At 36.3% G+C, this 16886-nt stretch overlaps 1 protein-coding gene across 1 annotated transcript in view; it reads right to left on the reverse strand.

Moving 5' to 3' along the window:
* Positions 1-16886, reverse strand: part of LOC107039173 (serine-rich adhesin for platelets) — a 51493-nt gene that overhangs the window by 12086 nt on the left and 22521 nt on the right. The window contains exons 3-7 of the mRNA XM_015258667.1: positions 13804-13970; positions 12189-12398; positions 11076-12078; positions 7598-8444; positions 5948-6181 (exon numbers count right to left, since the gene is read on the reverse strand). Of these exons, the coding sequence (XP_015114153.1) occupies positions 5948-6181; positions 7598-8444; positions 11076-12078; positions 12189-12398; positions 13804-13970 (2461 nt within the window). The remainder of the gene's footprint in view (positions 1-5947; positions 6182-7597; positions 8445-11075; positions 12079-12188; positions 12399-13803; positions 13971-16886) is intronic.

Here is a 16886-nt window from a genome sequence, read left to right on the forward strand (position 1 = left end):
AAAAACCCCCCCCCCCCACCCCATTATTTAAAACATTTTTAACTATGTCAATTCTAAGTAACTATCCGTCAAATTCAACTAGTCACAGCAATGCATTACAAATAATCCTGAAATAAATGGATTTTTGTGTTAATTCATTGAGAACGTTAAAATAGCCGAGAACCGCACAATGGCCTTAAGGAGGAGAAATTTTGCAATTGAGGACGTTAAAATAGCCGAGAACCGCAAAATGGCCTTAAGAAGGAGGAGAAATTTTGCAATTCATTTTTCATACACAAACGTTCAAAATATTGTTCATTAAGGTGTTTCGTGTGATAAAGGTAAATAATGACATTCATCTGGAATTCATACAGAATGTTTATAATCATATTTGAATTGTCTATGAATTTTCATAGAATTTTTTTGGATTTCCTTTTCAAGTTATTAACGATTAAAGTCGCTACTTATATATGGGTTCTTATGGAGATTTTTCTGCTTAGCATGAAACTACATTATCATTTCAGATGGCAACGCAGTTTCGTGTATAAGAAGCGACTTCAATCGTTAAGATGGTAATAAACATATGAGAAATATTTAAGCAATTAAATAAAAATAGATCCCAAAAATTGGCATCGAAATCACTGATTTTCAATTAATTATCATAAGACATCTAGGCAATATTTCTCCATAATTTTCGCCGTTTAGCTATCCATATGTTACGAGGAATGTGTGAACAGGGGAATTAAAAAGAATTCAGCTTCATGCAAGTTCCCTAATCAAACTACAATATTTCCATTTGTTTACACTGGCAATTACGAAATAACTGATATAGTTGATTTTTTCCTCCTCTGAATTGTGAATGCCAGTTACAAAATCACGTGGATACATTCCTCCAATATGCCCATCATCATTCGAGACCATCCGCGATAATTCGTGTTGAGAAAAATTCTGACACTTCGTGATTGTGTAATATTGAACTCTGCCGACTTAGTAACTCATACACAATGAGGTCGTAAGCTAAATCACTAATCGTTCTTAATACTGCACGTGTGATGATTCAGAGATTACCGTGACCTATGCGTTAAATAAGGCATTTTTTCCCATCATTACTGAGATAATCAGTGGTTATTCAATCACTGGTAGATTAAAAGCCATCTGTTATAAACGAGCCTCAATCTTTCATTAGTATCGCCGAGATTTAGGGGTCAAACGTGTGAAATCTATTTCAATTTTCGAGTGTTAATTTCAATTACGTGTTTACAAATTTCTTTCACCCTAACAGTTGTCCAATTTTAAATAAAAACATGGCTTTGCCTGCGGTGATAATTGCTGGCTATATGTAGACATGGAAAAGTACATTGTGATAAAATTTTCCCACATTAATATCGAAACAATGAGTCGTAAAAATCGGAAATAAGGTAATAAACAGCATTGTTAATCCATTATGGGAGTCATTATTGAGAAGACAAAAAACCCTTTCGAACGGTTAATTACTACTGGATGAAGTCATTAGTGAGGACTTACGGGGTCGGCGTGTTGCTAAGAACAAGAGATGCCTGGCCAGCATTTTTCCATGTAAATATTTACTCAGACAAGATCAATCTCGTACCACTCAAGCCCGGTTCGTTCGATCAACAAAAGTCAACGTGCGGCGACTGTCTGTCTACCGAAACGTGATTTCTACTGGTTTAACCCCCCGCACTGGTCTCTCTTATCAACTTCTTTAGTGGCCTTCAACTGATCAACAACAGCAATTTCCACTCATTCTTGATTTCATTCCTAGAAAGACAATTCTTCCCTTCTAAGACAATTGTTTTTTCAAATAAAAAAAAAAGACTAAAAAAATTTATCACAGTCTAAGAGCAGGAGAGTGGAGTGAGTTGTTCCGCTCGTTGGCGATCACTAGCCGACGAACGTTTGGAATTTTCAATATATCCCCCCAGTAAAACACAAAACCCTTGTAGCCGCTGATCAAAGTGAATAACAAAAAAAATGGGAAGAAGGGGGAAAATTTCCTCTGTGAACTCCTCAACATATATCTAGTAATCGCACATGATAAATATCGACGTCTGATGCAACTCGGACGATTGTTGAGCCATGCAAATTAAATGCAACCGATAAGGGATAAAGGAAGGTCGATTCACGAACACAGCGGAATCTTATTCCATTTTTTCTCGTTTTTTTCATCGATTACCCCCAACCGAAAACAATAGATTGTTGTAGTCGTTTGAGTTATGTGCACTGACCCCTCGAGAGACTCGACATAAATATTGGATTCACCTTCTCGAGAGATTATTTCTCAGCGGGGGATTCAAGCTGTGAAGAAAAAATGATGATATTGACTCGAAATTTTTACAGGACGTTTCTCGTAGTTGTTGGAATATGTATTAATCTTAGTTTTGAAACTTTCGTGGCCGCGATTATTGACATCCAAATTTTGGACCTGGTGGTCAATTAAAAACATATCATTAGTTCTCCCCCCCCCCAAACCCCCCTTTCTCTTCGTCCATTATTACTTTCAATGGAGGGGAGGGTATATAAGGACTACCCCCAGACATCGGAGCTCAGAATCGAAGCTCTTAGCACTGAAGATGCACTGAGTAAAAAAAACTACTTTTGACGAAGAAGGTTTACTTGATACAAGAAAATATTCTCTTGTCAATTTTAAAAATCATGAAATCTCCTGATAAATTATTTCGTTCTCAGACTGAGAGAAAAAAGTTTTCCAACAGGATAAGATTCTCCTGTCCCGAGAAAATTTTTAAACCCTCTCAAGACTAGAAATTATGTTCTTCCCATAAATTCATGTAGTTTGCGTTATATCTAGAATTTTTTCATCAGGACTTTGATTACATAGAATTTTGCACAAGGAGCACAACACTTGAGATCAATTTTCTATACACTTGAATTGATAATGAAAGTGTTCGTCGTGCAATTGAAACAAAAATTACTCAGTTGGAGATGATGAGTGATCAGATCGGGAAAGTGTGAATTCTCACAATCCACTAAATTCGAGATATAACACGAACTATGTAAATTTATGAGAAGACTTATGATAACACTTGAAAATTGTCTCGGGACAAGAGAATCTCATCCTGTTGAAAGACTTCTTTTNATCAATTTTCTATACACTTGAATTGATAATGAAAGTGTTCGTCGTGCAATTGAAACAAAAATTACTCAGTTGGAGATGATGAGTGATCAGATCGGGAAAGTGTGAATTCTCACAATCCACTAAATTCGAGATATAACACGAACTATGTAAATTTATGAGAAGACTTATGATAACACTTGAAAATTGTCTCGGGACAAGAGAATCTCATCCTGTTGAAAGACTTCTTTTTCTCAGTGTGAGCACAAAATTATTTACCAGGAGATTTCACGATTCTAGAAATTGTCAAGAGAATATTTTCTTGTATCAAGGAAATCATCTTTGTCCAAAGTAATTTTTTCTCTCAGCGTGCAATGTTTGCGAAAGGTCGGCGCAATGCTAAAACGCTGTATCCATCCGAAAGCCAATTATATCAATATTGTGTCGAAAGCAAATGGCTTGATTTATCCTTTTCCCTTCTTTTGTAAAATAATAAAAAGAAATAGATGTTCTTTTGTTGTTAGAGTCTGACTTGAAGTATGATGATACTTTTGTTTCATTAATTAATTTGAAGAACTGTCAATGAAAACGCCCCTTTGATTAATTCCGGAATTATTATTTCTTTGACTACAACAATATGTATGCATTGCTTTAAACATCAGATGACAACAGGATGGCCTAAGCGGTCTTCAGCAATTTTATATAATTAGAATAGTATAGTGTTACTAGTGCGTAAAATTGCACTTTTTCGCCACGGCGGGCGAAAAGAACATGTTTTCTGCCTGTCCGCCTACGCCGTGACGAAAAATAACGTTCTCACCACGGGAGGTAAAATAAAGATCCCTTACCCACGTGCTTACCACCCTCGCCTTCGGCTCGGGTGGTAATTCTGCACGTGGACACGACTCCTTTATTTTCCCTTCCTTGGTGAGAAATATACTATTTTCATACGCACGTGTAACACATCCTATTTTTTACGGTATCTGCCGAGTTCACAGTTCGGGACGTTAGTGTGGGTAATTAGGTTGTTTTTGTGCAGGAGTGCGTAAAGTTCAAGAGCGTGCGTAAATTATCGATATTGATTGAAAATCACTCAAATTGAAATTTCGAGTGAGTTGGAGAATTCTCATCGTCCTGTTGCACAAAGATCTAGAATTTTATTGAATTTCCATTGAAATTTTATACTGCTAAATTTCATTTATCAACAAAATTTAAAATTTTCTTCCAATAGCAGAAAACTCCCAGATTTCTGGTTACAAAATCCATGAACTTCTGCATTTCATCGCAATCTCGCTTTAAGGTGTTTCGTGTGAAAAGTCAAAATAATGGGAAAAAAATGGAAAATTCATGGAAGAAATGTCTGAGTATGCTGCATCATTGAGAATTTTTGCATTTTTTTCAGATCTCAGTCTCAAGAAAAAAAATAATGAGATTTGGCTGTTTTTGTAACTCCTTCAGCTATAACCTCCGAGGATTCCCCATTCTTAATAGACCTTTTCATTCTGGAAATCTAGGGGAAATATTTATTTCGTTCATTCAACGAAAAAATCTCCGAAAAAACCATGGAAAATTCTGATAAATATTGAACTTTACAATGATATACACTTGAGCGCTCAAAAACCATGATTTATATGTAATTTCGATAAAGTGTCCGCAAATCCTAGGGGAATTAACATGGGAAAAAAGTGTCCGCAAATCTAGTGACTCTCAGAATGAAAAGGTCTATTAGGGAAATTTCCATGGCACTCCAAAAAATAATGAACTATTGTGGAAAAACTAGTGGGTGATAAATCAAATCTTTCTTGAGAACACGTTTAAGTTTCAGATTTTTTTCGGATTTCATAAGCAAGTTATTTGAATAAATGATTCGGAAAATTATGAGTTTCGGGGCAATTACGCACTCACGCACAGGCGCGTGATTCGAATGTCAGTGAGCATCATAAGAAAGGTACGGGTTGGACCATGGAACTGAGAGAGAGAAAACACTCGACAGGTTTACCACAAAATATCCAATGAAAATTATTTGACACCCGTAGGTGATGGAGAAAAAATCAGTCAATCTGATAAATAAAATCAATATTCAAAAAATGTTCAATGCGCACTAAAATAGTTGCTTGAAACTTGGGAATTTCGTGCTCAGCGATTGAATCAGGGCTCGAGAACAATAAACTCCCCTTTCGTTGCACCCCCCGGTGATCTACACACGAAACACCTTAACAATCAATCCCTACCATATTTCTGTATCATTGCTCGAGTACTTAAGAACACGAGCTGGCTCGAGATCCTGTGCACGTGGTCGAGGAGTCATGGGTGAGCTCAAACGACAATTATTATTATTCCAACTAGAATCAGAAAAGTCGCTTTCTAAAATCGTTGGACTAGCTACACTATCGGGATAATTAATTCTCTCCTTGATCAAGTCTTCCCGCAATTCTTCAGACGCTGTTCTGATAATTTTTGTCGATCTATCCGCATTGCAGGATATTTTTTTAATGAACATTATCGGGCTATTCGCCATTCTGTAACTCTCGCTGCGTTTGATCTTCCTCTCACGATTCAGCGGTACATTTTCCGGTGTTTCCGTCAGAACCGCGCTGTCTTCATGATTGGAATACGATAAACTACTACTGGGAGACGAATCGAAATTTGAAATAAAAAGTTTTCTCGTTAGTTTCGGAGTATTACCCTTGGTACGTAATTTCTCCGGGCAGTACTCATTCTCCTTTGAGTTCAATGTATCCACGCGACTTTTAATTGTTTTATTATCGAAATGACACGTATCCGAGGTCAATGTCCTTAGTACTTTTCCCCTGTTACAGTCAGTGCCATCGGTGCAATCAGTTGACTCATGTACACCATTATGTTCCGTCCTCTTACCTTCCTCGCTCTGCACGTTGACATAGGCACCACGTGTTTGCTTTTGTTCACGTTCGATTTTTTCAGTTGCACGCTCGGGACTCTTTCCAGCGCGTATCACAAGTTTGCCGGATCGTGTGGTTGGGGTACGGTCCAATTGTTTTGTTGATACAGCGCGGATTTGAGGTTGGGCTCGTCGGAACATTGGGGAGGCCGCCGGTGATGATGCTGAAGGCGTTTCTTTCACGAATGGACCTGCAATGGTTTTTTTTCTTGTTAGGTAAAGATTTCCAATAGAGAACTTGCATGATTTTTTTTCAATTTTCTAATCTCAAGTTTGGTACCTGAATAATTCATTTTTCATTCACAAACGTTCCAAATATTGCTCATTAATTATTACATAATAATAATCGCACAAAATTTTCGGTCTCCAATTCTAATTTTTTTTCATTTATTCTATCGAAAGACAAGGGTAGAAATCGAATTTATGCGTAGTCTTTCATTATTCGAAAAAATATATCGATTTTAACACTTTTTGGAGATATTGAAAAATTAAATTTTTCATTTCTTTCGGCCCACGTTATTTTGCATTTTTTCATTTCTTCTCGGTAAAATGAGATAAAAAAACTTGAAAATATTCATATCCTTCCTATATTTGAAAAAAAAAAAAACAGTAATTCCAAGTTTTCACCGACACAAATGAAGAATAACAAATTTCCCCCATTTTCTAGCCGATCATCGCTTTTTAAAAATTTTCACTCTCCAATTTGCAATTTTTCCAATTCATTGCCATTTAAGTCGTCATTCTATTCATTCTATCCAAAGACAAGAATAGAAATCGAATTTATGGGTATTCTTTCATTATTCGAAAAAAAATCGTTTTTGAAAAACTATGATTCCTTGGCAAAAGTAATTTTTTTTTCAGTGCATTTATATAAGACGGTAAATATATCCAAGTATCTTTTACAGTTTGGTACAGACCGTACTATAGATTCACCCATTTTTAATCCTCAAAATTGTCAATTAAATTGTGTGAGAAAAATTTGAAAAATATCATGAATATTCAATGTCATTCAAATTACATTCTACACAGAATTATTATTTTTTAAATAATTTGTTGTTTATAAGTAATTAATGAAAATTTTTTAAACTTTCGAAAATCTTATTTTTTCTGGGTATGAAATCATTTTCTGGGGAAATTCTAAAAATGAATAAATTTGTTACGATTCCGAACAAATGATTTTTATGATGGAAAATTGATTGTTCATAAATTATTTCATCAATCTTCCTCCAAAAGTAAACTTTCTAATTTTTGTTCAGATTTTAAAAATGTTTTCTGGGGTCAAATGGGGCTCAAATGAATGCTCTGATGTTTGACTACAAAAATAGAAAACCATTTCACTGGAGAAAAAATAGCCAAAGTATTTGGCTATCCTTACATTAATCGTTCATAACTTGTAAAAATCCCATAAAAATGTCGATTCAATGTCATTTTTTTTCCAACCTGAAACCCCTTAATATGAGTTCCGAAAAGATAGGCGGTCCCCCATGCGCCAAATCAAACACCTAGAAAAAAAGGGGAACCCCCCAACCTCAAACAAATTCTATTTGCCGTGTTAACAATGACAGGTTCACATCTGAAAACAGAGAGACCATTTCGTCGTTTCTTACCAGGATTGAACGTCGTGTGTGTTCCCTTTCGCCTCTTGAGACTGTCCGACGAATAAACAACTTTTCCCTCCGAGTCCAGAGTGACTCTAGCACCCTGACGCTTCCTCTCCAGCGAAGAATCCGGTTTCTTAGGTAATTCAGTCAGACTGACGTACTCAGTGTCTCTACGATCCTGCTCGAATAATTCGCCATTTGAATAGATCAATTGATTAGCATTACATCCCTTGTCATTATTATTCCTCACGTCGGCTATGGTAACATAGTCGCCAGAGTCATGACAGGCATTTTGCGTCTGTGGAATATTTTCAGTCTTTCCTGGTTGCTTGCGACTCAGTGGCAGAACGCCGCGAATTCTATCCAGCATTCCACTGAGTGGACTTGTCTTGAAGTGTGTCCTCTCAGATGGTGCCTCTTTAGCCTTAGGATCGATCGTTTGAACAGTGGCGTAGAGATTCTTGTCCTGACCGTTGATCACTTCCATCTTCGATGTTCCAACTGTTGCTGACATGAGGACAGCCCCAGGGGCATCAGGGCTATTCACCTTTATCTCCATATTATCGGTTTTTTTACTCGACGGTGACTCCTGAGGTGTCTCCTTACTGTTCTCATCGTCAGATCCTGGAGGTGTTATCACACACATGGACGGAATTCTACTCGTATTTATTGCTGTTTTAGAACGAATTCTCTCGATTCTCTCGCAACCCTCGAGATCACTCGATTCTGAATACTCAAGTTCTGAGCATGATCTTGCTGTGCAGGCTGGACTCGATGCTGATTCCACTGGAGATGAGGATGTGTTATGTCCACTATCCGGGGATTCTCCGCCGTTTTTATTCTGACCATGAACCTGAAATGTCAACATTTTGCTGAGGTTATAGCTTGAAATTCAGGATTTATTCAAATTTATTTGGTACTGAAGTAGTGAAACAGAGTGAGTCGGTTTTATTTGAGGATCAGTTCTTGAAAGATATCTCGAAATCTAAAAGAGACGACCGAATGTTTGTCGAGCGAAGTAAGGTCTGCAGGGAACGTTATCACGGAAATCTATCCCCCTTAGATTTACAGTTAGGGAACTTCTTTTCCCAAAAGCAATTACTCGACAAAGAGGAAGGACAAAATTCTTTCTGTTTAGAGCTGCCTACTCGGGCTAAGATTTTTGTCGGAATTTTCCGTGTTGAAGCCCAGAAATTTTAACGACCAACATTTACTCTGAAATTTCGGGAGATCCCGTCCTTAAAAAGGTGCATATTCCATTGATTTTTTTTAAATTTATAGTACACGTCTTGGAAATTTTTATCAAGTAGCAGTTTCACTGAATTCCGTCATTGGATACTGATAGTTTGATTAGAAGATTAATGGAAAGTATTAATTTCAGTTCAATTATTCTATGAAAATGGATGGAAATCAGGAAAAGCCAAGTAAATATATTCTTAAATGTTCAATTTATTGAGTATTTAGCGTAGTAGAGGTTCTGAATATTCATGATTTGATTGAAAATTCAAATAAATTGAAGGATTCTCATCTTTCCACCTCTTAAAAATCTGAATCCCATTGAATCTGTCAGCTTGAAGACCTATGCTAACTCCTCGGAAGCTCCGCCTACTTTGTGTACTAATTGAGGAACATTTGGTCGGCCGAAATTTAAAATTTAAAATTTATAATTTTGAAATAGTTAATAGAAATGATAAATTTTACTCTCATTATTGAGTGAAAATTCAAAAAATTTAGGAAAATTCAGAAAATCATATTCTCGAACTTTGAATTATCTGAAAATTCTAATGAGTGATGAAATTTTCGTCTTGTTTTCACATGCATTAAGATTATTTGTATTACTTGCATTAAAACATCATCCAAGAAATAAGAGAAGATCGCTTTCGATTGTAATGAGTCTATAACAACATTCGTACATTTAACGATTAGCATGTATAAAAGAAATTTTTCAACTATCTGTGATCTGACTAAACTGTTGTGTGTGAAAACATTTTTCAATTGATTTAGAAGAATAAATAAATCCCTTGATGAGGACTTCCTTGGGAGTCGAAACGTTGGGATAATTTAGAGTGAGAAATTTTGCGCTTAGACCGTTTTTAGAATATCAACAATCATGAATTAAAATTGAAGTTAAAATTTTATAAGTCTTCTCCTTCTAAATCTAATTCAATGTAACTCTTTTGGAAACAACTATTAAGCCGTCCGTAAAATTCCAATTTTGGTTTTGAACTGCTACGAGCGACCTCATGGGATGAAATAAATTAAGCAGAACAAATTTTTCCACTTGACACGCCCTCCGTAACTGTCAGTCTCAAGGTAAAATATGAAGATTAACATTTCTTCTGATGAGTATCTCTCAGCTTCATAGATATCATTCAAAGACTGACCCTGAAGTTGAGTCATCTCGTTTTACCACTTAACTACTTCGTTTACTGTACATTATTTTCTCCTGTGAAATTTCAGCCAATAGTATAGCACCATTCGACTTTATGTGTATTTAACTAATTATTTTTTATATTCGGATGTTGGCCAATTAAAGTTCAGTACTTCATGTCATAAATCACATCTAGATGAGCATTTCCGTGATTTTTGTTTGTGAATGGAAGCTTTGTAATCCTTGATTTTTACGATCTTCTTATTTTGTTTGGGAATTATGTAGAATGTCATGAAACGTGAAGATATGATGTTTTTGCTTTCGAATGGGAGCCTTGTATTTGACCAATTTTTCGATTTTCTAATTTAGTTTGCATTTATTAAAAACGAAAAATACCGAATATTACCAAACTGTCCCTAGTTACATAGCAATATTGTGATTTGATTTGATAGATCTTATCAAGGAATATTTTTACAATAAAAAAACTCATCTCAGTCACGTAGTTTTCTAGATATTGAGGAAAATTTTTTTTTGAGAAATCGCTGCATCTCGGAAACTACTTGACCGATTAAGCTAAAAATGCGTCCAGAGGTGCTCCAAAGTAATACCAATTATATGACGAAAATTCAGATTTTTAGCTTCAATTTTAGTCCTTTTGCTTCCGAATGAAGCCTTTTTTTGACCGATTTTTCAATTTTCTAATTTTGATTGCAAATGGTCTAGAATGTTATGAATCGTGAAGAAATGATGTTTTTAGGGTCATGTCTACATGTATGTATCCTACAACTTGGGTTTTTGGGATCCCAGAAAACAATTTTTGCCAGTGCCATCTGAAATTTAACAGGACATCGGCAATTTGTCGACAAATTGTCGACATACTGTTTGCTGGGATTAATTTTTAGAAAATTCAACATAAATACGGTGTAATTTGTAGATAAAAATCTGAAATTTTAGCTCATCGTAGTTATTATTGAGCTCAACTTTGGCGCGCTGTTTCAGCCCGATCGGTCCAGTAGTTCCCGAGATATAACAACTTGTTTAAATTTCGTAATCGATCAATCCCATTCCATTGAATATGGACTGATCTTCCGATCGAGTAGTCAGATAACTCACCATGGCAACAACAGTAAGACTCGATTTCCTCTCCGGTGGCGGTGGTGCCAGAAGAGTAGTACAAACAGTTCCCGCTGAACTAGTAGTAGTCGAGGTGGATCCCCTCCCAAACAGCTCATACTCGTTCTCCACGAGAGGTGACACCGAATCAGGACTGACTTCGTTGGACTTAGTCAACGGGGTCTGGGGTACTGTCTCCTCCTCCCTGAGTGTCTTCAACCCCGAGTCCATGTGAAATGACGTGTAATAGCCCTCAGTATCACACGAATAAATAGAGCAAGTCTCTCCCTCTCCCTCCCCATCATCGGAGAATGGCATTACCCCAATGTCCTGGATAATATCCGGCGTCAGGGTACCCTCGGACGTCACAGATGACGATGTCGAAGTGTCCCTTCCCCGTAATCTTCTGGCATGACTCAATGACATCGAACAGGTCCCAGTGGACGTTGTAGTGGTTGATCTCGGTGGATTAGTCGTTGTTTCACTTCCTATACTCGCTCTACCGCTCTCTGACGACGCACTCCAATTACCAGAACTCGAGTGTGGTGGATCATCACGATTATTTCCACCTTTTCTCCTCTCCCTTTTTTGCGCGGCACATTCGCGCAATTTTACTGGCCTCTCTGGCACCGGTATCGAAACAGCAATACTCGATGCTATACTCTTACCACTTGAGCTCGATGAACTCGGTTTTCTCTCGTGCGATTTATCCCTCTTTCTACGCTGGGTCGTTATCATTTCGTATACGTTTGTGTCGTCACATGGCCCATGCAACTCGTGGGAATTATTTTCAATTTTATTCTCATCTTGTTTTGGGCTTATTAACTTTAGTCGCGACATACCCCAAGCTTTCAATGTGTCAAAGTGCCATTTTCTCTCAGTTGGCGACTCCTTTTTACCGAGTATATCTGTACTTGCTGAACGGTGAGCTCTGCCTGGGGAGTCTTGAGATATAATCTCATCCTCTCGAACCGAAGCGTCAGCTTCGTTCGCCGTCGACTCTCTGATACGATAAAAAATGTTTTTTTGAGGTGAAAAAATAAAGTGGTAAAGGGAGATGTTTAAGCTTCTTGCCTTAGCGAAAAATGATGTAAAGGTATGGGGATTACTTACTCTCCAACTGCTCGACGAATCTCCTTTCTGTCCGTTCCAGCTATCGTATTTCGTCTTTTTCCCCGTGGCCTGCGCGGTCGTGATCTACGTTTCACGCTTGCATCCTGATTTTCACCTGTTGCCCGTGCGGATAGCAAGGATCTCCTTCTCATGGACATTCTCTCGAAACCACGACCACTCACATCTACCGCTACTATTTCCGCTGGGAATCTAATCCATCAACATGAGTAATCCATTAATTTTTTTTTTATCAATTCTGGAATCTCTTTCATTTTTAATGGGCAAAGTAATTGGCTATCTACTTCTGTGATTCGCGATTCTCGGGGAATGTTGAGTATGCGAATAAATCTGTAGGGAATAGGCGGAAAAAGGAAAATAATTCTTGAATTCTGGTGAATATTTTTTGGAGACATTTTTATCGAGTGACAGTTAGAGTGAAATTTTTGAGCATTTTCTCATTAGGAATTCACAATCAATTGGAAAAATCAATGCAAACTATAAATTTTAGTGCAACTATTCCATGAAAGGGAATAGACATTAGAGAAAAATTAGCTAAATATATCCTTAAATTTCCAGTGAAATTTGAAATTTCATCATTTTGTCCCCCTTAAATCGACTTTAATGTCGCAATATTTCATTTTTTTTTCGCAATTAAAATTTCGAGGAATTTTTAATTAAAAAATTCAGAATTCATTGGAACCATCAATGGAAGTTGTAAAATTCAAATCAATTATTCCATGAAAATAAAAATTTTCAAGTAATCAATAATTCAGCGTAATTTGGCCCTGAATAAATGTATTCTGACTGAAAATTTTTGAACTCCATTCAATTTACACTAAATTTTTGAAATTTCATGATGTTCTCCCCTAAATTACGGATATCCACGTATTATTTACAGTTTGGTACAGACCACTCTATAGATTAACCATTTTCAATCATCAAATTTGTCACTCATATTGCGTGAGAAAAATTTGAAAAAATCATGAATATTCAGCGTCATTCAAATAACATTTTGCACAGAATTATTATTTTTTTAAACATTTGTTGTTTATAAATAACTAATTGAAATTGTTTAAACTTTCGCAAAACCTAATTTTTTCAGGCATGACATCAATTTCTGGTAAAATTCTGAATATGAATAAATTTGTTACAATTCCGAACAAATAATTTTTATGGTGGAAATTTGATTATTTATAAATCATTCATAAAAAATGCTCGCAATCTTGCTCCAAAAGTAAACTTTCTAATTTTCTTGCAGATTTAATATGTTTTTTAATAGTTCAATATTGAGATTCAAATTGAGACTTGCAAAGTTTGAACAATAAAATCATTGTGAAATGTACCAAACCATAGGGTCAAATACGGCTCAACTGAAAGCTTTAATGTTCAACTACAAAAGTAAAAAAGCTGAAGAAAAAATGGCCAAAGTAGTTTGATATTTTTAAATTAGAAAATACTCAAATTATAAATTCAATAAACAATATCCGTCATTCAAGAATATTTTTCCTTTCGTGAAATGTTAACCCATTAATACCCACAGCCGTATGTATCTCCCCTGCATAACATTTTAAAAATAAGTTTAACGGAATGAATAATCGAATTACTGAAGACATACTTTAGCGCGATCGCCTGAACCTGCTCCTCTGGACTCGGCAATTTATGATCAACAGCATCATCCGTATCATGGTCCTGGAGTATTCTCGACGCACAGTCTGGTGCAACCGTGATATCCCCGAGAGCTTCACTGGACGTCCACCTCCTCAAATCCTCCAAAACCGCGGGCTAAAGATAAACACGATAACAAAAAAAAACGAACCGTCAAACTAGATATTCCAAGGAATTCATAATAATGCAAATATTGCCGAGTGAATAAACAGGTTTATCTGCAATCTGTCAGTAGCAGAAGCCATTCTGTGGTAGACTGTGTTCCAGTGGGGGCATTTTTACCTACGTAAGCACGGAAACTGGTACCACGAGAGAGACAGACAGCGAGAACGGGAGTAACTTGTCTCTCATCTGTGAAGATGATCGAGTTACCCACCCTTTCACTCTTTGCATCCTTGCATAACGATTTTTGAAACATCGCCGGGTAACACGTGTCGTCTCGTCTCAGTTTCATTAATTAGGGAGAGACTACTATCAGTTTTTAAAGTTTCGGGCTATTGAAGTGAGATTTTTCATCCATTGAAGATCAATTATATACATCTAACGACGAATAATTAGTGCAAAAAAAATTGTTTATTGTTCGTTTGCCCCGTAGACGCTTAAGGATATCCAAGTACCTTTTACAGTTTGGTACAGACCACACTACACTGATGGAAAAAATTATTTTTATTGAGACTTTTCTTTCTCGAAACAAGTATTATACACTTGATCCAATTTCAAATAAATAAGATCTTACGGTGGATATGAATTATTTCATCTTGGGATACATTTACTTGAATCAAATAAAACAATCATTGGCTGAAGGCCCTCGGCCGATGGCCTATTGTAAGAAACAATTTTTTTTTGTTGTTTGTAATTTTCTTGCAATAAATTCCGTTAAAAATTATATTAAAACAGTCATTAGCGTCAAGTCACCTGTATTCACCACAAGAATGGAAAAGTTCAATTTTTTTAACCTAATATAATCTTCAGTCGAGAAATTTTCAACTTTCATGAATTGATCAAATATTCGTTCCTAGGAGATGATTACATTGAGGAATGAATTGAATGTTGTTTCCTCGAATGAAGCTGATGTTTAAATTGAGCTTTTCCGTACATCACATTCAACGAAATTGTGATATCCAAGTTTGTGTTGAATTGCCGTAATCTGTGATTCTGTTATTGTAAATTAATGCATTTTTTTTAGTCAAGAAATGTAAACTTCTTTCAACTCAACAACATCTTACTACAATTTCAAAGCTTTTCTGCGTAACAATATTCATCCTGATTCGAAGTACAAAATGCTCACTTCAATTATAATTGACTTGGAGCAACGTATGATAGTGTTGTAAATGAACGAATTTCTGGAGTTAGTAAACTTTCCGCTAGAATGAAATCAAATACTCTCATTATTGCTACAAATAAAAGGAACTTCAATTCTAAAGAAGTTCGATTTCTCCCAATCAAATGTATCTCATACAGAGATAACTGGTATTCACTATGAAATAATGTTCATTTGAAAATTAACAACCAAATGATAGTTGGTTCAAATAAAATTCTCTTGCTAAAACTAATGTTGTCTGTCAGTGTATAGATTCAACCATTTTCAAACATCAAATTTGTCAATTAAATTGTGTGAGAAAAAATTGAAAAAAATCATGAAAGACTCCAAACGAGATGGGGGAAGGGGGTACCACGTAGAATTTTCTACTTTTTTGGCGATTTTAAAGCACTTCTGATGATGTGAGCTAATTGGCATTATGCTCAATCGGAAAAACGGAAAATCTCCGTCGGAAATAGTTATTGGAAACCCGAAAAAAATTGGCTTGTGCTGAAACGCAAAATTTTGTCAAAAACTCACAAAAATAAAAAATTAACGTTATGGGCGTAATAAAATTTGAAAAAATTGGAAAACATTTTTTAGGGCTTTTGAATGCTGAGGAAACCATATAAGAATTCAATCAAATTAAATTTTTGAAGGGACAAAACTATATCAATAATTGGTGAAAACATCCATATAATCGATCTTCAATAAATCTCACTCGAATAGCCCGCGAATTTCAAAACTCATAGTAGTCTTGCCTTAAACACAAAAAAAGAATGAGAAGTGGGAACATTTCATCCTTGAGAGGATAGCCTTTCCTTTAGCGATGTCAATGAATTAACTGGATTCATTCAAACGAATGATAATATTTAAATCATTGCCAATGATGTGAGTTAATTGGCACCATGCTCAATCAAGAGGAAAATTTCCGTCAGAGTTATTGCAGACCCGAAAAAAATTGACTTATGCTGAAACGCAAAATTTTATAAAAAACCCACAAAATTAAAAAATTAACGTTGTGGACGTAATAAATTTAAAAAAAAATTTTAGACCTTTTGAATGATAAGAAAGCCATATATGAAGCCTCAACAAAGTTAAATTTTTGAATGTACAAAACTACATAAATAATTGTCGAAAACGCCCATACAATCGATCTTCAATAAATCTCACTCCAACAGCCCGCGAATTTTAAAACTCACTGTAATCTCCCCTTAAACATAAAAAAAAGACAATGCGAAGTGGAAACATTTCATCCTTGAGAGAACAGCCTTTCATCTGGCGATACCAATGAATTAACCGGATTCACCGAAATGAATGATAATATTTCGGCTGTCCATGGACCAATTTAGGTATTATCTGGACACCCGTTAGTGTCCAAGGTTCCTTGTAGCCATACACCTTGAGACTCGTTACGGGTCCCAAGAGAAACCCTACAACACGTAGTGGGAGGAATTCCAGCGTTGCCAGATCATGCACGAAACAGCGCGTCGGCATTTTTTAGGCTTTTTTTTCATCTCTCATTCTTCTCTCTCCACCCGTCTCTCTCTTATCATTTCCCTTTTTTTCTACGTTTGGTTCATCTCAAGTTGGGAGGCTGAGAGATGTATTGGACCGCGATGTACATTGGGGGCCAGAGAGAGGCCACCCGCTCTGTTCTCGCTCGTGCCCTGTTATTGCCGTTTGTCAACGCTCAAGATTTGCGCCCACCCTGGAGTAACCTTCACCCCCCC

The sequence above is a fragment of the Diachasma alloeum genome, unplaced genomic scaffold (assembly GCF_001412515.2).
Source record: "Diachasma alloeum isolate Michigan unplaced genomic scaffold, Dall2.0 Dall_scaffold_00178, whole genome shotgun sequence".
Lineage (NCBI taxonomy): Eukaryota > Metazoa > Arthropoda > Insecta > Hymenoptera > Braconidae > Diachasma > Diachasma alloeum.